General features: G+C 49.7%; 1 protein-coding gene across 6 annotated transcripts in view; it reads right to left on the minus strand.

Annotated features, from left to right (window-relative positions):
* Positions 1–206: 206 nt before the first annotated feature.
* Positions 207–26,035, minus strand: part of Oamb (Octopamine receptor in mushroom bodies) — a 780,847-nt gene continuing 755,018 nt past the window's right edge. For all 6 annotated transcript variants that reach the window (XM_077686278.1, XM_077686280.1, XM_077686276.1 and 3 more), the window contains one exon: positions 207–2,869. In XM_077686278.1, the coding sequence (XP_077542404.1) occupies positions 1,299–2,753 (1,455 nt within the window). In that variant the 5' untranslated portion in view covers positions 2,754–2,869 and the 3' untranslated portion in view covers positions 207–1,298. The remainder of the gene's footprint in view (positions 2,870–26,035) is intronic.

Here is a 26,035-nt window from a genome sequence, read left to right on the forward strand (position 1 = left end):
TAAGAAACACACAGTTGTAGCGTCAGATGTGGCCCATATAACAAGTCAGTTCAGCCAGGACGACCACATGTACGTACAGGTGCCCGCAAAAATAAACGGAGCATGGCGTCGTGAAATTAAGAATAATTTCTACTTTATGCGGCTGCCAGCATCAATAGAATATGTGGAGTTCGATTCTATTCTAGAATGACTTTCTTGAAAAGTCACTTAGAGATTGCAGACTAGGCACATGGCAGAGAAATCTCCTCAAAATCTCTAACCCGTGCTCCGTTTACTTTTTGGGGCACCTGAACGTAGCAGCGCACGGCTCTGGTGAGGGAAAAACGTAAAAACAGGAGTCAGAGAAATTGCTCTTACCTAATCTGAAATATTCGCATCGTGAATAAACCAGTGAAATAAAAATAAGAAAACGTGCGTTAGATATTGCAGAATATGTTTTTTTACCGTAGCGAAGATTGCGACGAATCTGTTGAAAGAGTGACCCAAATTCGTTTTTCTCAGTTTGCGTTTCACAAGCCACAGCGCCTTCGAAAAGTATCCGTGATTGTGCATCTTTACGGAGGACAAAACTGTGGGAAAAACGAGGGCAGTAGCAACCATAGATAGTTCGTTAAAATAACATGATATTTTTAAGGTGGTAATTATGCTTTATGACCGTCACACTCATACTGTGTAATCCCAACATACTTCTAATTTGTTAAAATAAAGATGGCATACGTACTAATAGCCGCGTATTTGTATGCTTGGTGCCATTGTGATCTTGTGATTGGCGTGCTGTTGACTGTCTTTCTACGTTATTCTCAGCTGCTGCGTCACAAAAATTATTATTCAGCGCGTATAATATTACTACAGAGCCCTTCCGGCATAACGACGCAGTGCTGCGCTTACCAAGGTGTGCTCAGTGAGAGAGGCTACGTAGGTTTGTGAACGTTCGCACGGACCTCGAAAGGCTCTAGGATGCGCATACAAGGATCACGAGCGATGACAAAACCTGCCGGCTAGACAGGTACAAGAGAGATCAAACTGGCTCGCGCAGAGGCCAGTGCACGCAGCGGCACAGTGACAAACGCCTAGTAACAATCGAACACTTAGTGTATACAAACAGTTAACAACTGACTCGTGTGGCAAACGTGTGGCACAATCGCTGTGGCTCTGGTACGTTTGCTCTGTGGCTATTTGTGATCGACGGGGGTAGGGCTGCGGTGAGAGGTACGAGTGAACACCGACAGAGTCACTACGGCACATGGTACACACGCGGTGCAATGAGCAAGTGAGGTGCAGAGAAAGCGGCTGCGATGCTAGGGCGACTCGGCGTTCTCCGGGGGCGGGTCGTCGAGCACGGTGAGCATGTGGATCTGTTTGATGAGTGACGAGACGCCCCCCTCTTTGAGGCGGCATCGGCACAGGATGCGCTTGAAGGCGAGCCGAAAGTCTTTGCTGACGAGCGCGTAGATGAGCGGGTTGAGGGCCGAGTTGCAGTAGCCGAGCCAGAAGAAGACCGAGAAGAGCAGGTTTGGTATGCAGTGCTCGCAGAAGGCGCGCACCAGGTACACGGTGAAAAAGGGCAGCCAGCAGCAGATGAAGCCGCCCACGATGGTGCCCACGGTCTTCGTGGCCTTGGCTTCGGTGCGAAAGCGCTTGGCCTGCCAGCGCTGGCTGCGTTTGCTGGAGCGCGAGCCCTTGCTTCCGCCGCCACTGGCCGACGCGGAGGTGCCGTTGCGGCCGCTGTTGCGCACGCTTCCGCGGTTCGACTTGAACGAGGGCGGGGCCGAGCGTGTGGCCCGCTGCTCGCTCTGCTGGCGGGCTTTGTTCGCCGATCTGGCGCTGGCCGACGGTTCGTCGCGGGACTTCTTCAGTCCGGGCCTGCGGCGCCCGGTGACGATGCCGTCAATGCAGGTCTCGGCGCCCACGTGCTCGCTGCCTCTCTTGGCGTTCAGCGCCGAGTCGTTTCCCCGGTGCACGCGTAGCGTGAGGCGCTGGTCCTGCGTGCGTCCCTTGATTTTGCCGGACTTGGTGGTGATGAAGCCTCGTTCGAGGGCCCGGCCCGTCTGGATGGCGGCGCGGTAGATGCGGTAGTTGAAAAACAGCATGAACAGCATCGGAATGTAGAACGAGCCCAGCGCCGAGTAGATGACGTAGCCCTTGTTGTTGATGAGCACGCACTGGGCTGACTCGCAGAGCGGCAGCGCGGTGCCGTCCACGACGACGCTGCTCCCGTTGGGCCGCGTCTCGTTGGATCCGCGGTAAGGCACGCTGTTGTTCTGAGTCCCGTCGTTCCAGCCGACGAGTGGCGGAAAGCAGATCACGAAGGCGGTCACCCACACCGCCACGATGAGGAGCTTGGCGCGGCGAGACGACATGAGGCTGCGGTAGCGCACGGGGCGCGTGATGGCCAGGTAGCGGTCCACGCTGATGGCGCACAGGTTCAGGATGGACGAGGTGCAGAGCCACACGTCCACGGCCAACCAGATTTGGCACCAGGTATGGCCGAAGATCCACACCTCGAGCACCTCGAGCACGATCGAGTAGGGCAGCACGATGATGCCCACCGACAGGTCAGCTACGGCCAACGACACCACAAAGTAGTTGGTGACCGTCCGCAGCTTGGTCGATGCGAGCACGGCCACCATGACCAGCAGGTTGCCGAAGATGACCAGCACGTTGATGAGGCCCAGCACGAGGAAGGTGGCCAGGGTGCCCGGCTCGTGCAGCCTCTCCGGCGGCACGTCCGACACGCAGCTCGTTGCATTCATGCTGCCAGCGCGCCGCCGCTGCTGCAGGGGGCTACCTGGCGTTGCCGGCACGGCCGGTGCTCGCTCCCGGCCGCCGGCACCCACCCGACGTCGGGGCTGCACGCCGCATGCTGCGCCTGCGAGAACAACACCGGCGCCAGTGAGCGACCGAAACCGTGGCACGAAAATGAGTGCACGTATCTAGTCACCAAGTCGAAATTCAACTCCCATCATGCAGAAGGCACTGACTTTGGATAAAAAAAGTTTGCAAAAGCGGATCCAGCAAGTGTCCATGAATCTCTACCGCCGCCGTACCTGGTGGAGGCTTCCTGAAAAGGGAAAAGTTAGTCAGATGGCAAGTCGTGAGGGAGTGCCATCTCGCGAAACAGTGCAACGCAATTCCGCACGCACACTTATACACACAGATATGATCCCACAGACATTAGCGGCGCAAGATTTTTGCACTGAATAGGGTTTATTGTAGGAGAACTTGGGCTTCAACAAAAGTCATCAAAAGGAAAGGCGACAAAACGGTTGCAACAGAAGTACGTGCGCCGTCCAGAGTCAGCGAGCGTAATGACGCGGCGTTTGATTAGCACGCCTTTACATCAGACCGCAGACTTTTCGCGAAACAATCAATCACATCGATGACATTGTGGATCACACCAGGAAATTTGGCTCACACACATTTAAGACCATTTACGCGTAGGAATACAAACGCTTTGTAGTGCCGCCGGTGGAATATTTGCGTGCAAGGTTTTTACACGCATTGCCTCTATTACCTGGGGCGGCAACTGCAATACCGCGGGTGTTCCTCGCGTTACAGCGCGAACACCTCGCAAGTGGCACATATAACGCTATGGTGCTTTCGGGGCACTTAAATCTGCTTACGTGCTTTGAATGCGAAAGTGTTATCACTTTCTTCATAACGTCTCAAGGAAATGCATAAGGCTTTATTTTTTAACGTCAGGGAGGGGAAGCGGAGCGTAAAGGAAGGAGGAGTACCCTCGATGAGGGGAGGAGGGATGCCATCCCGCTGCTCCTTGCACTCCTGAAGTTCACTTGCAGCGGCACGAAGTGGTCACACTCTGTCACGCCGCAAGGCGTCCGCCTTCAGTGCGATGCTTCCATGCAGCACGACGCAGCCACATTGCTCAGGAGGAAAACTCCGAGGACACCGAGGCACTTCACATTAGTTGCGAATGCGAAAAAAATATTTTCCAATTGAACGCCGCAGAGCATTCTGTGGCGCTCAGAGCCCCTTTGACCGCTAGTGACTGCTGCTAAGTCGTTGGGCCGTCACCCTCTCTACGCGGAGCTCCATAAAGCGCAGGCGTTGCCCAGCGGAGCGGTCTCCTCTTCTTTTGTTGTGCGTGCGCCTTTCCTTTCTGTTTTGTTTTGGAGGCACACGCTATGGAGCCTGACGCAGCCGTGGGTGCACTCAGACTTTTCCTTTCCCTTTTCGGTTTCCCTTTCGGTAGTTCTGAGGCCTGTGTTAATATACGCGTCGCAGCAAGTGGACATTTATTAAATAAGCCCGACACAGACGCTAACCAATTCCGTAACCAGCTTTTTTACTTAATGGACCACATCATGCTTGTACATAGTAGAAAAGTCCACTGGTTTCTTCGTCCATAATTTTTTCCCCTGATATGCTATACAAAAACTCTTGACAATATTTATGCTCAAGGGTGTAAAGTTTCACCTCGCTGGAGGAAACTGCCGGACTGAGTAGCTCCTTCGTTAGGTTTTATTTTAGGAGACTGCAGTCCGGAACAGTGAATTACAATCTACGGCTGAATTATTCGACCAAGATTGGGGATAACATTAGCGTCTATGACGACTCAATTTCCAGTGTAAGGCCCGAAGCAGGAAAAGATTGCGTGAGACGTGTTCATTCCGACCGGAGTGTGTACGACCTATTTTTTTTAACGTTTTTGTTTTCTCAATTGAGGGTGATATTGTGCTCTTGAAAAGCGCTCGACGCGCCCCTGTCATCTTACAATCTACGCATCTTGAGGGGAAGATATCCAAATTACTCCGCACAATATTGCTCGCCGGAATTGAGTAGTTCGCTTCATCGAGGTCTGATATGTTGATAGAAAAATGAAACCGAAAAATTCGGGGTAGCCAGTGAAGTGGTGCGCCCGTTCGCAATCTGTGGTGCAGCGTGCGCTGTGCCAATTCCAAATTCCGCAGCGGATGGGCCGGCCGCCACCGCGCTATGCGTTTTAATGAAGGGCCGCCACGAATGCGTCGCTCGTGTGCGCTTCGTGCCCATCTTCCCTCCCAGTGCAGTTCTCATGCGCCACTCGTGGGCCACGGAGTTGCAGGCTTAATGCACGTACCATAGCCTCTCGAACAAAGCCGAAGATAAGCGCAGCCTAATTAGTTTCCAACGTTATGAATGCGTGTGCGGGGTGCCAAAGCTAACTAGAAAGAAGAGAATGACATTGGTCGCCATCCCGCCCTGCGAAAGTGGATGCCCACCAAAGCTGTTTAAACCACTGCAGATGGTGGTGGAGGAGGGTATAAACTGTTTCTTGTCTTCTCGGCGGGCTTGTCGCTTGCGCTCGGCTAGTGTCACTAGATAAGGGTATTGGCACTCTTTTCTCCTCTTATTCCGTGCCGCCGCCATGATCATTGGTCAGTTCGCATTACGTGACATTTGTCTACACTGCGACGGTTCTTGGGTACTGCCATTCTGTTGTTTATGCGTTTTAGTCGGTCAACTCTGGTAGGCTTTGCTTGTCCTCCCTTCTGTGCTGCTGCGCGCGACTGACGCCGTTCCGAATGCGAATAAAAAAATAACGCGTGTAACAGCATTTCAGCAACAAAAGTGTGTCCAAAGATGCGGCAAATGCTAGGTCTTGCCTAGCTTGACGCATGCGCTCGGCGTCTTGGGTAAGAACTGCTCTATTTAGTGACACTAGTCCTGCATAGCCTTCAAAGATAATCTGCAAACATAATCTTCACCAAGAAAACATGGGGGGGGGGGGGGGTCCATTGTTCACAGGCACCTTATCATCCATAATGCGGTTTCGATGCTTGTTTTGCGGTTTCCTTAAACGAATTCTGAGCTCTATGCTGTATGCATGATGTATTGGAGGGCTCCGGATTAATTTTGACCACCTGGGGACCTTTACCGTGCGCCGAAATCTCGAACACACCGGCGTTTTCTCTTCTCGCCTGCATCAGAAAAGGGGCCGCCACGGCCGGGAATCGAACCCGCGTCCTTGGTGAATGCAGCGATGCCACTTCGATAGAGCTGTCGAATAAATCAGAGACGGTGCAGCTCTAAGACAATGGTGCGCTCCGCTCCTTTCCGTAAATTTGCTTTTATCGGTGTTGAGCTCGCTCATAGGCGCCCTGTGGGACATACGGGGCACGACACATTGACACTTAACCTTGTCATCTAAAAACACCCGTGTGTCCTTTGGAGAGGAAGAGGAGGAGGGAAGGGGTTGCCATCAAAGACGTGGGTATCTGCTCTGTTCCCCTCGCTCGTCCGACTCATACACAGTGCCTTGGCTATCCGGGAACTTTGGGAGTGGAAGGAGCCGCGAAACTTCCCTATTCTTTAGCATTTTTCACGGCGCAGGGTGAGAACAAAGACGGACACGGAGCCTTAAAAGCAACCGTGTAATTCAGTAACATGGCGCTATCGAAAATGCCATTTCAATGAAGGACTCTGAAAGGCAGAATACATATGGTAACACATGTTTGGTATTGCACTTCAAACCGGAATTTTTTTCCCCTAAGGCACTTATTAAAAGATATCATTTGTGGGATGCTGTTATGTAAGTTTCTAGTCTAGAGTGTAGTATGCCCAGTATTCACATAGTTGGTGAAAGCTGTCTTCTTTGCGATTAAAAACAGCGGCCCTCGCAAAACGGTGCCGTATTGTCTCCCACGTCCCGCACTGTTCGGACACCTTCAATTGCTGTCATGCCAGTCAATAGGAATAAGCATTCGTGGAAGCCCCCCCACCTCCCTTCCCCCCCATATGGAAAACATAGCAGGTTGTTACAGGCACTGAGACAATGAATGGAAGGGGACACTCAAATTCCGTGTCAAGGGCGCTAACACGGGGGCTTGTGAGTTCTTTCTTGCGTACTTCGTTTAGTCAACTTCATGCTACGGGCAAGTATGCGGAGACCACTACAACGCTTGTTCTAGATAACGGAATTTGTACAGTTGCGGCTGGGTGATGTGCAGAATAGGTAGCTGTGCCCATAATTTCATTGCCGATAATTGACTATGACTCGAACGCCGCTGCAAGGGAATATCATTACCCGCTTGGAAAGCAAAGTGGTACTGTGCGTATGTCGGCCAGTATCTGATCACGTTTATGGCACAGGGCTGGATAGAACCAAAAACTGCCGCGGAAAATTATCCATCTTCTGCACACACTTTGTTCGATTGTCTGAAAAGCTTTTCTCGAACTGTGGTGCGGTCGGCAACATTGGATTAGTTGAATCGCGGTCAAACAACAGCGTCCGCGGAACCAGATGTTATTACCAAACCATCAACGGAAGTATGGGTGCGGTCACTGCATGACGCGTGAAGGTAAACTAAAGTTATACCCCTGTCACACGGGCACTTTCAATCGCGATTGAAGTGAATCGCGATCGAGTTTTCGAGCGCGCTCGAAGCACTGCCGCTGCTACACGGCCCGTTTCAATCGAGATCGAAAAGTTGCACGGGTTGCATTCGTGTACGCCAGATGGCGCTAACAATGTACTTGTGGCCGGCGTCCGGTAACTTCGCGCGGTCGTAGGTATACGTAACTATGTAGATATTACCTCACGCTTATTTGGGTCAAGTTATTTGACACAATTTGTGGCGTTAGTTGAAGTTGTCACATTCTGTGCAATTCCTGAGCGGGGACGAGAGTATCGCCGCTTTCGTTCGATCGCGCTTGGAAGCCTCGATCGCGCTTGAGAAACCAGGATTGAGTTCGAGCGGGATCGAGCTCGATCGCGATTGAAACTGCCGTGTAGCAGAGGCCCGATCCGGATTGAGCTCGATCCGGATCGACTCAATCGCGATTGAAAGTGCCCGTGTGACAGGGGTATTAGTTGCCGAAGCATCGTGGGCGAGAAAACACTTATTTTTCACTAACGTGGAATATCAAGGCACACATAAGGACCCATCACGCACCAAAGGTTAAGAACCATACTCGTCTGGTTCTTAACCCTGTTAGGCCTGTGTGGAGCGAACGGCGGATGAAAAAAGTGAACGGACTACGCTACTCCTTACCTGTAAAAAAAAGGAACCGACGGTGTTACGGTTACAACCTTATCTCCGAATGAAAAAAAGGATGCCGTTATCAGAAAAATTACTCCCACCTCCCCTCGCGGGAACCCCTGTGTAGATGCGACGCATTGGGGGTTCCGTTGTTGTTTCCGTTAGGTTGATTCTCCCATCGCGTGAAACGTGCCGTGAACCCCCTGCCGCGGCTATGACGCAACGTGGCGCGGCTATGACGCAACACAATCCAACACAATCCACTTTAATCCAATCCAATCCAAGTTCAGCCAAGCCAATCGAATCCAATCCAATGCCCCTCGCGAGAGAGTGTTCGCTATCGGAGAGGAGAGGGGGTGAGCGGCGGAGAGCGCAGCTCGCGCGGCGAGGAGAATGGGGGAGGGGTGTGGACGGACAACAGCGCCGTATGGAGGGACAAGGCGAGTGAATGAGATGCAGTCGCATCTAAAAAAAATTCAGGGCAGCTTGCACGCACGCGTAAGGCTTGAATGGCGAAGCTGTTGTAGGTAAGCATTGCAGGGCCCAGTTAAGTTTCAGTATCATTGTTTATTTTCATAGTTGCGGTGCTAGTAATCGTCGTCATATGCATCAAGGACGTCGTCGTCTTCATCGCGAAGAGTGGTGGATGCAAAGTCATCCTCAGCATTGTAGACTTCACCAGCTCTTCGTCATCGACTCTAGGCAACGGTGGCGGATCTGCAGGTCGTCTCGGGAGGGAGTGTCACACTCCTAGTCATGTCTCCAGTTATCCCTAATCGATGCTAGAGAATACGGCGGCCGCGAAGACCTCTCCCAAGCAGAGTGCCTTTTCTTCTTTAGCATTAGCGCTGAGTTCTTTTTTTTTCACATGCGCGGTAGCGCTTGACGACAGCGCTGGAGTTTTTTTTTTTTGCTAAAGCCACTGCACGAGCTGTGGACTCGGTGGTCGCCGTGAGGCACGCGCTTACGAGCGCTGGACATTTTCTTGGTATTTTTTCCTGCAACACTGAACTTACGGCTTGTACAGTTCCGCTGTTAAAATCATCCGCGTTAAAAGTAATAGAAGAAGAAAAAGTACCCGACAAAGGCACAGACTAAAAGTATCAGAACAGTAACAACTAATGAGACGCATGAACTGAGTTGTTAAAAAACAGTGCGTGCACGAAGGAGGAGGAGGAGGAATAAACATTTATTGAGCAAAAGGACGGGAGTGAGGAGTGATGGTCAGCTTCTTACGTCCAGGAGGCCTCGAACCTTTGCTGACGCCAGGTCTAGTTGCACCAGGGGATTTTGACGCTCCGGGGCCGAGCTGGTCAGCGCAGACTCGCACTGCTCAGGGGAAGGGAGCGTAGGGGGTGAGCGTTGCGTGGGCAGGAGTAGACCATGTGATAGGTTGTGAGAGGAGTGTCGCAGTGCGAGAAGTTGTAGGTGTATATGGATGCATGTGTGCGAGGATGGTGTGGTTGTAAAAGGTTTCAGTTTATAGTTTGCGGTAGATGTATGCTTCGTAGTTAGATAACGTGTAAAAGGGAGGATATGTTCTTTTCGTGTGGTTGTAATGTTAAAAGAGTGAGCTGTAGCTGTTGTCGAGGAGCGCGAGGTGGGTAGGTTCACGGTCCGTTCCTCTCAGGCTAACTTGCGGTGACGATGGGAATGCCCGGGAGTGGAGTTATCGGGCGACAGCGTGAGCCGCTTCGTTCCCAGCAAGAAAAAAAAAAAAAAAAAACTCAACCGGAAAAGTCATCACCAAAATGCAAATGTGTATGTAAAGGTGCTTCACGGAAGCTTGACTTGTTCCGGCATCAGCAGAAACAGTCTTGCAGTCATAAGTGCATAAATTAGTGTTTACGGGCAAACAATTCTTGACTTGTTTATTTTGTTTATTTTGCATGTGCATGCGTGCATGTGCGTGCATGTGCGTGCATGTGCGTGCGTGCATGTGCGTGTGCGTCGACTCCCATTAATACGAAGTGCAAGGAGATCACAAAAATCTTCAAATTAACCGAATTCCAAATTAAACAAAGAGCACACGAACGACATTGTTACTAGACCGCAACACGTTTCCCTTATTGATTGTGTTCAGAATCTCGGCTCTCGTAGCCAATTCTAGTGTACGACACGGTTTGCCGTGATAGTTGAGGCTTATCGCTAAAATCTAAGCCTGAAGCGTCCGCCCGCAAACTGCTCACACGGCGCTGGGCTCAGAAAAGGAGGTTGAGGACCTGAAAAGAGAGGGATGCGTCGTACGCTGGCGCGAGCCTCAACTGAACTGCCGTTTTATCCACTGTGCGCTGCCTCAGTTGCGGTGGCGCCGACATAGTGCCGAACACGACGATGTTTTCGCGCTTCAAATTTTGAATTTTGTCGAGAAATGACGGTCACCTCGACGCTTTTTCTTCGAAATAACTTCAAATGAACCGATATAATGGGTTTTAGCTTCGAATCATCCAGCAATGTTTTCTATTGAATTGCTTGTAAAATTACCGGGACCAAGATCACTTCCAGTTAACCGAAAATTCGAATTAAGCGACTCCCAATTATGGAGAGTCGACTGTATTTTATTCTGGTATGCACTTCGTTTCAAGAATGTCAAGGGCGCGCGGTTTTCCACGCCTGCAGAACGAGAGAAATTAGAAAGAGCAGACGCGCGAATATAATTTTTTTTTAATATTCGCGACATCCCAAGAAAACTCGATGGAGTCAGACATGTGGCTAAAGGGCAGTAGGGGAGGAATGGATGCGGTAAGCGGGGCTTGTGGGCTTCGGATCTCGGCGCTTCTTGCTTGTTAAGAGGGTTGGGGAGGGGGGATTTCGGAATCAAATGCAACAAGTAACGAGTAACGTGATTCTACGCGTTACTCGAAAAATGTTAACGTAAGTACTTGAAACGTTGCCGTTCCGACGCAATAACGCGCTCGTTACTAAAGTACCGAAAAAGGAAACGCCTTACTGCCAACACTGGAATTGTCCCAGGAGTTCACAGAGAGTATACATTGAGCCACAGCGATCATCGCTGCTGTTGATGTGAACTGTAGTAGGCCGTGACAGGCCTGGAGAGACCGCGCTCACGTCCCCTCAAGTGCCTGAAGGTTCATGCAGCCCTTGCCATAAAGAACAGTCCAAGGAAAATGCGTTGGTGAGTTGTAACATTGCCTTCACAGGCGTTCCCCACACATAACCATTGAGGGGCTGTAGAATATTGGCCATAGCAAACCGCCGGTTATTCGAAGGACCCACGTGGGAGCTCCGCAAATGGTCGCTGTCTGCAACTGCGCCTGGAAGTTGGTATGTCTTCACATCAGATCACCCTTAATGGATAAAGGGTAGACGAACATCAGCTTCCGTGCAAACGCAAGCAATGCGAATTTGCTGATAGATTTTCATATTCCAAACCATTGCCTACGTTTGTAGGAACGAGTCAGATCTGCGGTCTTTTGCAGCCTCTCACGCACATTCCGGCGAGTCACGCCAACTGCCCAAATGCAGATATTGTCAGCGTATATGTAGAAGTGAAGCGTTCTTGGAAGAGAGATTGCCAGGTCGATCAGTGCAAGGTCGAACAGCGTCTGGCTGGGATACATCCTTGGGGTCACCTCTGTGGACGTAGGGCATTGATGCTGGGCCACGTTCGGTCATTACCAAGGACGACTATTCAGAGACATAGCTGCGTATCCACAGGTGGACCCGGCGGCCAAGCCGCATAGCCTGTAGGGCGCTTTAAGGATGACATCCTTCGCTACCTTTTAAGCTCGTTTCCAATCCAGTAACAATACCTCACATACGTGTGCTTTTCTGCTGCTGCACAAAATTCACCAGCTGAATGATGCAATCAATGGACAAGCGCCCGAAGCGGAAATCGGCCATGCACTCTAGCAATTCCCGGTACTGTCTTCGCCACAATGCTCCAGAATGACTAATTGAAGTGGCCTAGTGGGCAAGTTCGGCGAATGGCGTGGCTTAGAATTCGATTTGAGTAACGAAAGGAATCTGCGCAGGTACATTCTGCAATGCTAAACGTCATGCACGCCTTGCTTATTGTCTTTTGCGCACATGCATAATTTTAGTCAAATCATATGTTGGGCTTCGTTATTCGTCCAATTTGCGCACTAGGCGACTTCGATTGGTCATTCTGGAGCATTGTGGTGCAGACGCCATACGGGTACTTTGAGTTTTAACACAACCCATACGCGGAAAGATTATTCGTTCCGTGAGATTTCTCACGCATTTGGCAAGTGTAATAGGTAGAGGAGGACAATATTAGACGTGTACGTGTTTGATATACATGTTTCGTATCTAATGGTTGTCGCACGAAACACACTTTATGTTATGATTATTTTAGCACGCGTTGCCTCTGCCTTTGATTGTATCCTGTTGGGTCGCCACGTGCATGCTAGTCGCAAAGGCGGTTTCTCTTGTGTGACCCTGGAGAGTCGGCGCTTCCTTTAGTGGATCACAATACCAGGAGAAGCATGGATGCGTACAACGTGAAAATAAATCCTGCTGGTGCCCACGCAGCGAGGAGCAGCTTACAGGAAGTAACACAAAGCTCCTCTCAGCGCCTCCTTGTTTGGCCGCTCACAGACCCCCGTAAGTCGAGGTGTGAACATTGACTTTCCGTTCTAAGGACGCAGTGCGTGCCCACGGCGAAAAAAAGGGCGGGAGAAGGGGGCGGGTGGAGGAGGCTCTGGAGGATGAAAGCTAGACCAAAAAGAAAAAAACGTACAGCGAAAATTGGGACGTTGATTCTCCGCTAGCAGTTCAGAAAGAATAAAAATAAAACAGTAGTGAAAAAAGATGCCGACATTTTTTTTAGGAAGGAGCAAAGCGTGCCGCTTGCGTTGGCAGTACAATAATTAACATTACGTAGCGGAAGTTTGTTTTCACGTCCCTGGCTTCTATGGACGGACGAGACAAGTTAATTGTCAGAAATGAGACGAACGCACCCGCTGCTAAACTGTAGCCAGTGAAACCGAACGGGAGTTGCTCTTCTCGGGAAAAGAATCCCTCTAGTCGTTATTCGGGGGCTCTTACGCCCACGTCCTAGCCTAGAGGGACACGCGCAGAAACATAAAATGGCTACCATTCTATCTTCGCTGGTGTCCTTAGCCCGGTGTGAAACAACTTGTATGAATCAATATGAAGTGCAAGGAGCCCTAGGAGAAAAGAAGCAAACTCAGCTCTGTCACTGAATCCCGTCGGAGTCCGTTATGCAGGCTAACGATCCTTTCAGCGCCTTCGGCGCTGCAGTAAGACCGTCGAGCAGCCTCGAAGTGGACAAGCTCAATAGAGACAGGCGGACCAAATTTGAACTCCGCTCGCGCACCCAAGGAGTTCACTCAACTAAAGGGCCACACACCCGGACTAGCCGAGGCGTGCACGCCGATAATGGTGAGTACGTTCCTTTTTCCCTGCGCGCCAGTTGATCCGTCGGTATACGTTTAATGAATCTGGTGCTGTGGCTATCTCTTTCCAGTCTGCTGGCTACCCTTTATACGTTAACGTGCGTATTCGGTGTTGTGTAATCACGCCGCTTGGGAGAGAGAGAAAGAAAGCGAAAAAAAAAAAAAAATGGCCGCGTATCTGCTCCTTTCGTTGCAAATGTTGACGAAAGACGATAGTCGACTGGCGCCCCTGCCAAGTAAAGGCCTCCCTTCTCTTTCCCGCTCACCTCTCATGCTTTTCCTCTCCCGTCTCGTTCCTCCCAAGATAACTCGCTGCAGGTTTGCTAAGTGAATTTAAATTTACCGCGTTTCACTGCTCTAACTCGGGTGTCTTGATGCCAGCGCTGCCGTACGGCTGAGACGTGCGTGAATTGAGGCCCCCTACTACAACGTTTATATAACCACGTTTCCCTACTCCACGAGCGTTCCAAGCGGAACGCAGATCCCATCTAGTGGAACCTTTCGTTGCTATTGCCGTTTGATTGCTTAAATGCCGCCAGAAGGTAGCGCTGGCAACAGCAGGCAACGGTTTCCTGCCGTTGAGGTTATATTTCATTTGATCGCAAAAACCGGGCATCCATGAATGTTTTAATAAAGGAACACTGCAAATATCACTTATGTATTGATTGGCTGCCTTATATTTGCGCAATGTCTTGTTCTTGTTCAACAATGTTGACAAGTATGAACACTGACACCGGACGCAGACGTTTAGATTTGGCTGTGAGTATATAAGACTATTGCGCAGATTTTATTTCGCTTTGGCCGGGTGGTTGAATCGAGTCACAGACAGACAAACAGACAGACAGACCAGAAGTTCTGCGTTTAAGTAGCCCAGGAAAGACTGTCGTGTGTAAAAAGCCGTCCTGGCGGTCCGTCTAAACCGACTGGATGCGTGCGTGCGACATGCTTATCACCGCTTTCGTCACTCACACTATTTCTAGAATCAGGAACATCGGGACACTCCGTTATTGCAGGAGGCGTCGATTAACAGCGATTAACTTTACGCCATAGTTAGTTTATATAACCGTAAGACCGTGGAAGTGCCCGGTCACCGTTTTTGTATTATGTATATTGGTATTTAGAGTAGCCATTTTCCCGTTTGTCTTGGATATTACCTTGCGGCTTTAATCAGTATACTATCCCCGAGCATACTTGGATCGTTTTTCGTTGTGTAGTAAGGCGGGTTTTTGAACACGAATATGATCATCAACATGCTTTTGCACAATTTAACCAAGACAGCCTTGTTTCATTTAGCTCACGTGACTTGAACCGATTAACCGATTAAAAACATTAATCGCGGCTAAGGCATTAATCGATTAATCGATAAAGTTACTCGATCAATCGCCCGCCCCTAGTTCAGACCACTGCGAACATTGATACAAGCTCGTAAAATGCCAGGAATTATACTCAGGTGACATCTGGAAAATTTAAATTAAGGTATATTAGGGTGTATTGCGAACCTTGTGTATTTTAACTCGCGATTTTGTGATGAATGATCTGTAACTCCTCCCTTTGTTACCCCCTTACTCAATGCCTGCAAGGTATTTTAAATAAATAAATAAATAAATAAATAAATAAATAAATAAATAAATAAATAAATAAATAAATAAATAAATAAAAATGAAAGAATTTACGCTTTGAATGCTTTCGCACAGCGAAGCCAAACGAACGCATGGCATAAAATTCATTTGTCTGCAATTTGCGGTTGAACATATACTTCGCAGATTAGCTTATTTAATATGATATGCTGAAACGAGCCATGAAGACAAAATGCAAGTTTGGTTCATTCGAAAGATTTCCTCGTTAGAATAACACTGATACTACTTTTAACATAAACTTCACTGAGCTACATAATTACTAAAAAAGCGAATGGCCATGCGACCCACTAGCTCATTTCTCGCACTAGAATTTATGACGTATTATGGGCAGCTCTGCGATTGGCTGCGGCCGGCAAAAGCAAACGCAAGATGTAGGCAGGGCTTATAAGCTTGCAGAACGAGCTATTTGCGCCTAAGTTTAATTCATATTTCTTTATAGAATTGGGAGTGGTGTGGTGAACAACGGAAGTTACGAACGCACACGTAAACATATAAGCACCACTGCGTACTGCGCGCACTATGCCGCTTATAGCTGCACAGCCGTCCGGCGCGTTGAGCTTACATTGGCCAGCTGGCATAAGCGAGATTGTCTTCTGTGGCTGTTTGTCGAACATGTCTTATGTTTCAGGAAGCGATTACGATCAACCGTAAAAAAAGATTAGCCTGACACAAATCCGGTCAAAAACAAAGCGAGGGCAGACAGAGGGCCCGAGCGGTATCTAGGCGCCATCTGGGAAGACTGACGGTAAACAAGACGCTCGCCGTTCCGTGCAGCCCTAGTCGGCATACTTACGTTCATCGCAGACGTCACGCAACACGCGATTCAGCGGGTGAATCAAAATTATGGCTTAAATTATTTAATATTTTTGATTTTGTGAATAAAGCATCGTTTGCTACCGGACAAGCGCTGGGGCACTATAAAACACCAAGTCTTTCGAATAAAACAAACTTGTTGCCTTCATGGCCCCTTTAATGATATTAGATCGATGAAACTTGGAGGAACTGAAGCTTTATTTTAGCACATGTAGGGCTGTGCGTCTCACGGTAGCTTTGTGATGCTTCTCCAATGGCTTAGGAGCGGCAGCTTTATGTTATTTGTATTAAGACTTCGAACGATAGTTATTCATTGTACCTGCTTAGATGAAACGTCCCACGAATACGTAGTCGTTTCAGCAGTCCAACTTCATACAATTTGTTTTGGGATAGTTCCGACAAAAAGCGAGTTAAAGCCGCTTTCGGTAACAATACTCCTCCCGTAGAAGCTTGTGTATATAAAGCTGACAAATTCCGAACAGTTACAACTTTCCGGTGAACTAATTTTTCATTACAAGTAAATGAAACTCGTCTTTATGACAGAGTCGTCTTCGCGGCTAATTTCAGTACGATTTATTTCAACATACCTACATTTCATTCAGAGCTACAGAGCAATCACGAGAAGGTAGGCTTCACCGCAAAACATTTTTTCTCGCCGCACGCCGGACACAGACCATTCAGGGGTAGCGGCCGGTGTACAGCTTCGCTCTAAAACACCTCCAACACTTTTCTCACACCCCTGGTCGTCGAATTTAATTTCAGCGACAGATAGCATGTTCAATAGAAGTTTTCCCACTTCAGAAACCTAATTCACATAAACAATGGTAGTTTGGAACATGGTGACGTGATGTCGACGCCCGGGGGATTATACCCCTTATCCTGAAGTGGATCACGATGACGATTGTCTGTGGTCATAAGGGAATGGTTGACGTCACGCACGGAGAGGCAGCTACCGCTTTGCTACCCTCCTGAGCATTGGCAGAGCCTCGGGACTACACGGATCGAAGCATCTCCGGCCGCAGAGGCCCTATCGTTCGGTTTAAGTTCCCCACGAAGCGTGCACTGTGCATGCCGTGGTGGAGACACGGAGGCTATGTTTACAACGGTGTTTAACCTAACTGGCGTTCACAGCCATTAAAAACCTACCAGTACACCAAAGGCACTAGCAATCACTCCCCATGTCGACTCAAGATGCTCATTATATTGATGCGATGGTGGGAGAATACCGAGAAGCAGTTAAGTGTATGTTCAAGGTTCTATCAATGCAGAGTTCAGTATTCTGGACCTCTTCATCGTCTGCTTTTCAACGAAGAGGTCCGGAATATTGAATCTTAATATAAAACCAGTGGACCCAAATGTATGACTGGTTTTGTGTAGGCCGTGCATTTCGACTGGGGCCAAACTGTTGGTCGCTAAAGTGGGACTTCCACAAATACGAGCGCGCAGTAATTGCTTGTGTTTCTGGCAGCGCAGAGTTTATTTGACCTATTTGTTTGCCGCTGAAGTGCCCGAATCAGGTACAAGAAGGATAAACAAATGATTAGTTCCTGAATTCCTGAGCAGGGTACAAGGGGAGCAGTTTACTAAGGGTTGAATTGCAATAGTTTTATGAATGAATGCGTTTTATGGCCCGCGCACGCGCCTTCTAGGCGCTCAATAAAAAAGAAAACATCGCTTTTTATTTCGTCTTTCAAGAAGCAGAGCAATCTTTTGCGACGTTCTTAGGCCAGTTACGGCTTATACGCTAGTAAAATTCGGCATAGCCTAGCCACGAACTGCTTTCTACAAAATGAGGTTTTGAAGTGAATGCTGCTCTAAAAACGTTCACGTTTCACCAGAATACTCCATAAATGCATTTTATGTGCGCGTTGCTTGTGTTAGCCAAACGAAAGACAGAATAGGGACCACGGAATATTTCGGAAATATATGGGCGATTTGAATGCAACCACTTTTATTCAAATGAAAATTGCGTCGCGGCCAGGCGACTCCTGGGCGTCGCTGCTAAAAATTATGGCAAATTCCTGAGCAATTGTATTGCAGACGTCAAATGTTCGCGACTCGCAAAGCTATCCGCTTAACCCACTACCCGATATTTGTTTTTTCGCGCCATAACAAAGGAAATTCACGGGAGTTTCAGTTTCTGCAGACATGAGTGCCGCGAATTTATTTCCGATCTTTCGACGATATACGGCTCTTCTAGATATCATCATGGCACTAGCCTCAACATTTCCACAAACACGTCGTGAGTTTTTTTGTGCGAATGCATGCTGTGCCGCTACCTCCAAGGCACGGCCTCAGAATTAGGAACAGCTTCTTCTTCCTCATCCGTAGAAGTTTCCGTACAACGTAGAAACGCAACGCCACAACTGTGGAGTGATAGGCGCGGTGACTCCGCTGCCGCCACGGCCTTGTCGACATAGCCACTGGAAATGGCTTGAGACGCGACTGGGACCTTCCTCCGGTCCCCCCAACACCGGCGGCGGGCTGTCACCCACTCCACCTAGCACCGACCTTTGGCTTCAGGGACACTGGTGGGCGGCACGCGCTGCTCGGGACAATCGCAGGAGTTGCGCACGTATACATTTCACGTCAAAAACTCTTTTGGCTTCAGCCTGAGCTGACAAAATGACAGGTATGAGCCTGCCTGGTTAGCTCTCGTGACGGAGAGTTTCTGGTATATAATTTCCGAAACAAACTCACCGCTCGCTAACCCACCGGAGGGCGGAAGTTCCCCAGCAGGCTAGACTTTTAACCCATAGCTACTAAGGAGCATTACTTGCCTACGGAAGCATCATAAAAGCACTTTTAGCTGCAAAGGCAAAGTTGTAAACTAAGGACGCATTCACGAGTGTCTGGCGACCAGTATGCAGAATATTCATTATAGCGTTCATCGACGCAGGCATCAGTGCACGATGTTTAAAACTCGTATATACACTGTGTGGTACTAGCTTGAACGTGTTGCAAGAGTATAAATATCTGGCTCATTACGTGGTATAGCTTCTTTTGTGGGCCGCAACACACTCTTTGCAACGCATACCGTTTCACTTGAGGAAAGGTTCGGGACATTTAGGGCACAATGTCTTCCGCATAAAGAACAGGACAGCGTCCGTGAAAGCGTGTCAGATCGCAAAGGAATCGACATTTCCGCGCGTCATTTCGTTATTTCGGCACCTATACGCCTTTGTTTCCCAAAGAGCGCAAAATACGCCCTTACTCCTGCCCCCAGCCGAGACTCGAAGCTACAGCGAAGGTACAGGTAGCGCCTGCGGCTCGCGCGAGGGCAGACCCCTGTTGCGTTATGATAGCGGTGTTCGTTTAGGCCGTTGAGTCGCCGAAGTGAGCGCCATTTTAGTGTTGCCATGCGCCGAACCTTCTGTCAGCGTGCCACAAGTGTAACGCCTTTGTCCCGATCCTCGCGGCAGCAGTCTACACGTGTCCATGAGCTTTTGAGCACGCCTGGTGCCCGCCAGCGCAGCCCGCGAGTTGCCCTTTATTGCAGCGCGGACGCGACGGGCCTTACCGAGCGGCGGCGTGTCGCTTTTTGTTCTACGAGGCTGCAAGGTGCGAGCCCTTACAGTCGGCTGGAGAAAGAAAGGCCCCTTGTGAACGCTCTTTTTAGTCGGCCGGAGGGGCGCGCGGCTGTCTCCGGTTGCCCAGCGGCCGCACCTGCTCGAGTTGGTGCGCTCTCGGCTCGCGGGGCCGTTGGCGACAGCTGTCGCAGCGTCCAGCCTCGCCGGCGCGCTAACGTGCCGGGAAATCGAGCGCTCAGGTCGTATAAACGCGCGCTCGGCCGCTCCCTCTTCCTCCTGCCGCACTCCCCCTTCCGCTTGTCGGCGCCATCACCAGCGGCGGTGCTACGGCGTACACAGCGACGGCTGCGCAAGAAAACTTCGGCGTCTGGCTCCGCTATGCGCGTCTATCTGCGCGCATTACTGGAGCAGGGCTCTTCTCCGAGGAGCGCTCCCCCGCCGCCGCGTTTGCATGCACGGCCGCCTGGCGTGTCGTGTACTCAGCTTCGCCTATCGCCGCAGTCACGCCACCGTAATTCGCCGGCTAATCGGCTGAGTGTTCGCATGCTAAGTTAATGCCCCATGCGTGCACGCCTTCCTCATACAAAATGGGGCCAGGCAGCTCGGACGGCATAAGCGGCAGCGATGAAATCAGTCAGCATGGTAGCTTTCTCACCCTCCGCTTCGTACACGTGCGAGGCGCTAATTAGGGCGATATATTGAAGAGCGCTCTTGTTTTGCTCCTCTCGGGTTTAGCAGAGGGAGGTTGTTGCTGACTGAACGCAGCTTGCGCAATTTCTTAATATGACACTATTTTTGAATGGCACAGAAAGTTCACTTGGTTCGGTGTGGACAAGACACCTGGCAGGAAAAGCATATCTACGACGATGCAAACAGTTGCGTGGTCATTTTGCCCTCTGACGCTGTATTTCGATCGTCAGAGACGAGCGAGCGAAAACCCAACGCACGCTCGCATCTGATTTCTTCCTTGACCGTGTATATACCCACATGCCATAGCTAGGAGAAATAGCAGTTTCCGTGGCCCGTTTAAATGATCCTCTTTTTTTACCTAGTTGGTGGCTGAACACCATGAAGCAGACTTTTATGCAGGAAAGTAGCGAGCATCTCACAAATCAGGCATCCACTGCTTTGCTCGCTACACTTAGGAATTTTATTTTTGTCCCTCCTGATGATGGCTACGTAGGAAATTAAAAAAAAAAAAAACTACGCAAACACCTAAGCAAACCTTATGGTTCGGTAAATGAGAAGGCAATAGTGTCCAACTATTAAACGTGTTTTCTAGTTTTCCATCATCATCCTTCTTCCATTTGCGTTATTTTCTTACCTGCGTTACTAGTACTCCTCGCCAGCCGCCCAGTTATTTGGCCTATATCTAGGCTTAACTTTACCTAGCCGTAACGCTAGGTAACGTTAAGGTAAGCAACGTCAAACTAGGTAAGTAATGTCAAACTCGTTGTACGCCAGCTGCCGGTTGACCACTATAGCTCAAAGTGTAACGTTACGGCTGACGTCAGGCCAGCGAATACCGGCGTTCGAACTCTCGCGCCATCCGTTGGGGCAGCACTGTACGATCGCAGATTTGAGTGGATGCCGCATGTTGGTGCTACTAACGTCAGGCTAGCACATCGAAAAGCGAAGAGGACATTAGCAGGGATGTACCCGCCGCGGTGGCTCAATGGCTAATGCGTTGGGCTGCTGAGTGCAAGGACGCGGGTTCGATTCCCGGCCGTGGCGGCCGCTTTTCTAATGGAAGCGAAAAGCAAAAACGGCCGTGTGTACGGGATTTCGGTGAACGGTAAAGATCCCCAGGTGGTTAAAATTAATCCGGAGTCCTCCCCTACGGCGCGCCTCATCGGCTGCGTTGCGTCGGCGCGTTAAACCCTACAATAAATCAATCAATCAATCAATCACTCAATCAACCAATCAATCAATCAGCAGGGATGTGCTTTGATACTCGCTTAATTGTTGCTCATGTAATTAGCATGCCAAAATTACTCATATAGCTTCAGTACATGGCTCTAACACCAGTTTTTAAGTCGAAAGCCACAACGCCTTCACTAGGCCAACCATTCTTCATCTTAATCAGTGGTTCTCAGATGAGGATCCGTGGACCGAAAGGAGCCCGGGAGGGCATTTTAGAAGTCAAGGAGGCCCTGCCCAAAACTCCCCTCCATTCTTTCCTCCTTTTTGAAAAACCTCGTCGACAACGCAAAAATGTGGCTACGCTGCATGACTTGTAGCACATCCGGGTTGTGGCCCCCTTTAGACCCCCGGGTTATGAATGGCCTGACGCCGCGGCCGCTGCCTGCGCGTGTCAGCAGCGACGCCCTCTGAATGCTCCCCTGCACGCGGCTCGACTGCTGCAACGGGGCGGAGCACGTGCACCCGCACGGGCGCAAGGAGTCCCGGACTGTACCCTACTTGTGCGGACTGTCCGCAACCAGAGACGCTGGAGCACCTTCTCTGCTTCTACCCCCCCCCCCCCCCCCCCCCCCGCGCCGGTGGCAGCTGAGCTCCACAGAGCGCTCCAGCGTCAAGGCATTCCGTGTACTGGCATGGAGGACCTACTGCTATTCCCGAAGGAGCCTGCCACCATCCAACGGGACGTCTTCGGCCAGCTGTTCCACTACCTGGAGACGAGCAGCCTGACGAAGCGGCTGTAGACCAGACTGACGTGCGTGCTACTGACTGATGTGCTAGCAGCCCCCTCTTTTTACTTTTCTCTCTTTTCTTTAACGAACTCTTTTACGCTCTCCTCTATCCCTTCATTCCCATTCGGCTCCCCTCCCCCGCACTCAGTTGTGTGCAGGTGGCTCCCTGCGAGCTCAAAAACACCCCCAGCGCACTTCCTTTTCTTTTCCTTTCACTCAAAGCACTACTACTACTGGTTGCACGGTGTTAACGTCGGCTTTTTGCACAGCACGCACGCTGTGCAAAAAAGACAGGAGCAAAAATTCCTGAGCTATTCCACTCTGTGAAGGTGAACGCGGCCTCTCCACCTCGACGACAGAAGAGAAGTGAAATTCAAAATGGAGAACGGCAACTTCTCTTGAGCCGTAGGAAACTAGACGCACGAGCGCCTGGACCACCGACCAAAACAGGGCCGTGCGCCTATGCGTGTCGTACAGGGGAAAATCTTCGAGAAACCATTATATATCCATGAAAGCCTACAGATCTTGAAAATGGGGACGATTGATTATTAATCTACTCACAACGCATATACAAATGATGCGACGCAGAACATTCTGCACTGGATCGAACTATTTTGCATCTAATTCGAGATCTATGTTTTTCGCACACACAGAACAGAAGTGCGCGGAGCACCTACAAACAGCATCGCTGTAAAAAGCATGCTTATAAGGGGTCGCGGTTTCGGTTACTTCTAGCTGCAAGCGCAAAGTGTTTGACAATACGACACTCATTAGCATAACAGTCAGTCAGAAAAGGTGGGCGTTGATTAGCTGTATGGGCGACTTCAGTTGCAAGTGAAAGTTGCTTGACACGTTGTTTCGTGTTAGATCAACATTGTTAATCGTGGTGTCCCCACTCCCCTTTGGAAGCAAAAGGAGTCCCGACACACCCATTGTTGAAAACCATCGAGACGTGGTGCATGGTATTGGGGATACGTCCTCGTCTGGTATTACGGAGGCCCTGGGCTCGATTTCCGTTCAGGCACAAATTTAACGAATTTTCTTTTCAAAGCAAATACTTCAATTTTTGTGTACCATTTATTGCTTGTGGCTCAGGACGACAAATTTTTGGCCAGCCGAGTCAGCAAATGCTTTGGAATTATAGGAGGCCGAACCTCAATGTTCCACCGGCCGCAGAAATCGACTCCCGCAAGAATCCAATCTTCGGGCGATTGTTTGCGCCCCCATAGGTGCGTATCACGCACGCGATACTTGCTCATCCATGATTCATTTCTAAGTAAGTGACTCACATATAATCTCGATTTGCCGCGTAACTTGGAAAAGCGAAGTCGGGGCAGGTAAAGTCCCAGAATGAAGTGTGCCTGCTACAATTTGTTTTTAGGAACTACGAACAATTTGTGGGCAGACCCATTAAGGTTTGTAATGCAGCGGACCTGACTAACATGAAAAAAGAGCTTATAAGACAAATGAAATACTTTTCACCGAAACTTTTATCTGTCTTTAGTGAGGGCGTGAAAGAAAGGAGTTGTGCCGTAGTTAAACCAAAAGGGGAGCTCCACATCCCGGCTAAGCAAGAACCGAACAGATTGTGTCCTGAAGGTCAGGAACACCTCATATAAAAGGCTCAAGCGGCGGCGGCGGCTCACTGCTTTCTGGACTTAGGAGAGGCCACCCACCTTTTTATTTTTCCTCCTTTTGTCTTTACGCAGATCCAACGCACTTTTTCTCGCTCACTTCCTCCACTCATGATACGTAGTGCATGCAATTGCTGCCGGCGCTACTGAAGGCGCGCAGTTGAAACTTTCATATGGCAGTGATTGAAATATATTCAGCTTCATTTTTCGCCAGTCGCATTCCTCCTTTGCGGCTGCTGTTATGCTCACGGAAAGCCGCAGCCTTCCTCGAAATCCCCAGTATGATTCGTCCTGCACTGACAATCCAGACGCCCTCGTTTTTATGACTGATTGTAGGGTTTAACGCGCCGACGCAACGCCGGCGATGAGGCGCGCCGTAGTGGAGGGCTCCAGATTAATTTTGACCACCTGGGGATCTTTAACGTGCGCCGAAATCTCGTACACACGGGCATTTTTGCTTTTCGCCCCCATCAGAAAAGCGGCCGCCGCGGCCGGGAATCGAACCCTCGACCTCGTGCTCAGCAGCGCGCAACGCCTTAGCCACTGAGCCACCGCGGCGGGTGTAGTATACTCCTTGCCACATATAAATCGCACAACGCGGGTGCGGCACCCCACGCCAGACAGTTTCGGGCCCTTTTCTCTCCCTCTTGCCTCCTCCCGTAAAACCTCATCGCATCGCATCGCGAAAGACCGCAACATAGTGGAGAATTGAGGAGGACGCTGGCCCCCTCAGCTCCACCGCAACTGAAAGATCATTTCGGTATTTTTCGGACGCTGGAGCTCGAAGTTTGCGTTCGCCCCTTCTTACTCTGAACAGTTAATCTTCACACCCGACCGCATTTTTTTTTTTCGTTTTTCTTTGGCAGAATGACCAATTCTAGAAGCAGACCGAACGAAGCAGCAGCTGGCAGGTCGAAAACAGGACTTACCCCGCTACTTCCGTCTGTCGCGAAGGAGCAGGTGCGACAGGGCAAATTTTAAAGCTCGGACGCAACGACGCCTTAATGATTGTGGCTGGGCTGAGTGGCGTCAGGGAGAAATGGTAATGAGCGAGACAGTAGAAATACAGGTAATCTTTGGCATTCTCAAGAAAAGTGGCATTTGTAATTAAATGCCCGTTGCAATGCACCGCTTAATGATAGTAATAAAAAAAACAGACAGATACTTCTCCTGCTAATATTTTTGACAATATACAAATGCTAAAATTCGCCACGCAGCGCTATTCCTGTCCGTTGCCGGCTATGGAGAAGCTCGTCAGCTCAATGCAGGTGTAATGGGGTCACTGCCGTACGTGCTTTTCGTAGCGTGAGCTACACTGGCCAAGGTTGAGCAGTTTCGCGTGACTCCCGGAGAGCCGTGCTGCGCATGCGCGAGGAGCAGTGACGTCACACGGCGCACAGAACGTTGCTCGCTGCCCGGCGTCTCTCACACACCCAACGCGCCCAGCGTCTTCACCGACCTCCATTCTGCACGCGGCGGCCCGGTGTACTTGATGATCATGCGAGGGGTGGCCGGGTGTGGAACCCATGGCTCGTGCGTCGCAGCAACACCGGCGTGCGCCTGTGGAACCAGCTTAGCTCTGGGGCGATTGGTGACGCTGCACCGGAGCCGCTTCATAAATATACATGTGTCCCATAATGCGTATACCGTGTGTGTGTCGTTGAAGCAGCAGTAAGCATGATGATCAATATAATCCTAGACAATCAGGAAAGCTAAGAATAGCCAGCTGAACCTTAGCTCACGCTACGTATATCCTGGCATAGCCGAGCTAAGCCACTGCTAATTTTTAGGAAATATAAGAGCAGTTAGCCTAATAGGATGATTTACCGAAGTTAATGAGGAAACAAGGAATTAAAATAAACGAATGTTTCTTTCCCAAGCTTAAAACCGAGGAGCACAGTGCACTTTTGCTGCGCCCAATGTACTGGACATTTTATCCAAGGTCACTTCATTGAAGCTGTTTCATTAAATGCCAATTTATCGAATGCGCCATTCACAGCTCTTTGAAAGCGTTGTGCAGAAATATCTAGAATTGCCTAGTAGCGTGCAAGAATATTCCCACACCGCGCCTTCTCATTTTTCTTGCCGGATTTGGCTACGGGTAGTTTTTAGGTCACATTATTATCCGGTCTGCACTGGGAGAGTTTTTGTTTTGTTACATTTTTATTGTGTTAGTGCGTACGCATTTTTTTGCCGAGTACGCGCGCAGCGTCAACAGTGTAACACCCTGCATTTGCACAAAAATGCCTAACTGGTGAAGTTGGCACATTTAATCCTTGTAATACCTAAATGAGGACCTTTGCTAAAACACAATCTTTTAAAAATACCAGCATACAAAAACCAAAACCTTAAGTAAGCATAAGAATGAACTAATGAAATAAAAAAT

Source organism: Haemaphysalis longicornis, unplaced genomic scaffold (genome assembly GCF_048455015.1).
Source record: "Haemaphysalis longicornis isolate Haplotype H1 unplaced genomic scaffold, Haemaphysalis longicornis Haplotype H1 scaffold_1, whole genome shotgun sequence".
NCBI lineage: Eukaryota > Metazoa > Arthropoda > Arachnida > Ixodida > Ixodidae > Haemaphysalis > Haemaphysalis longicornis.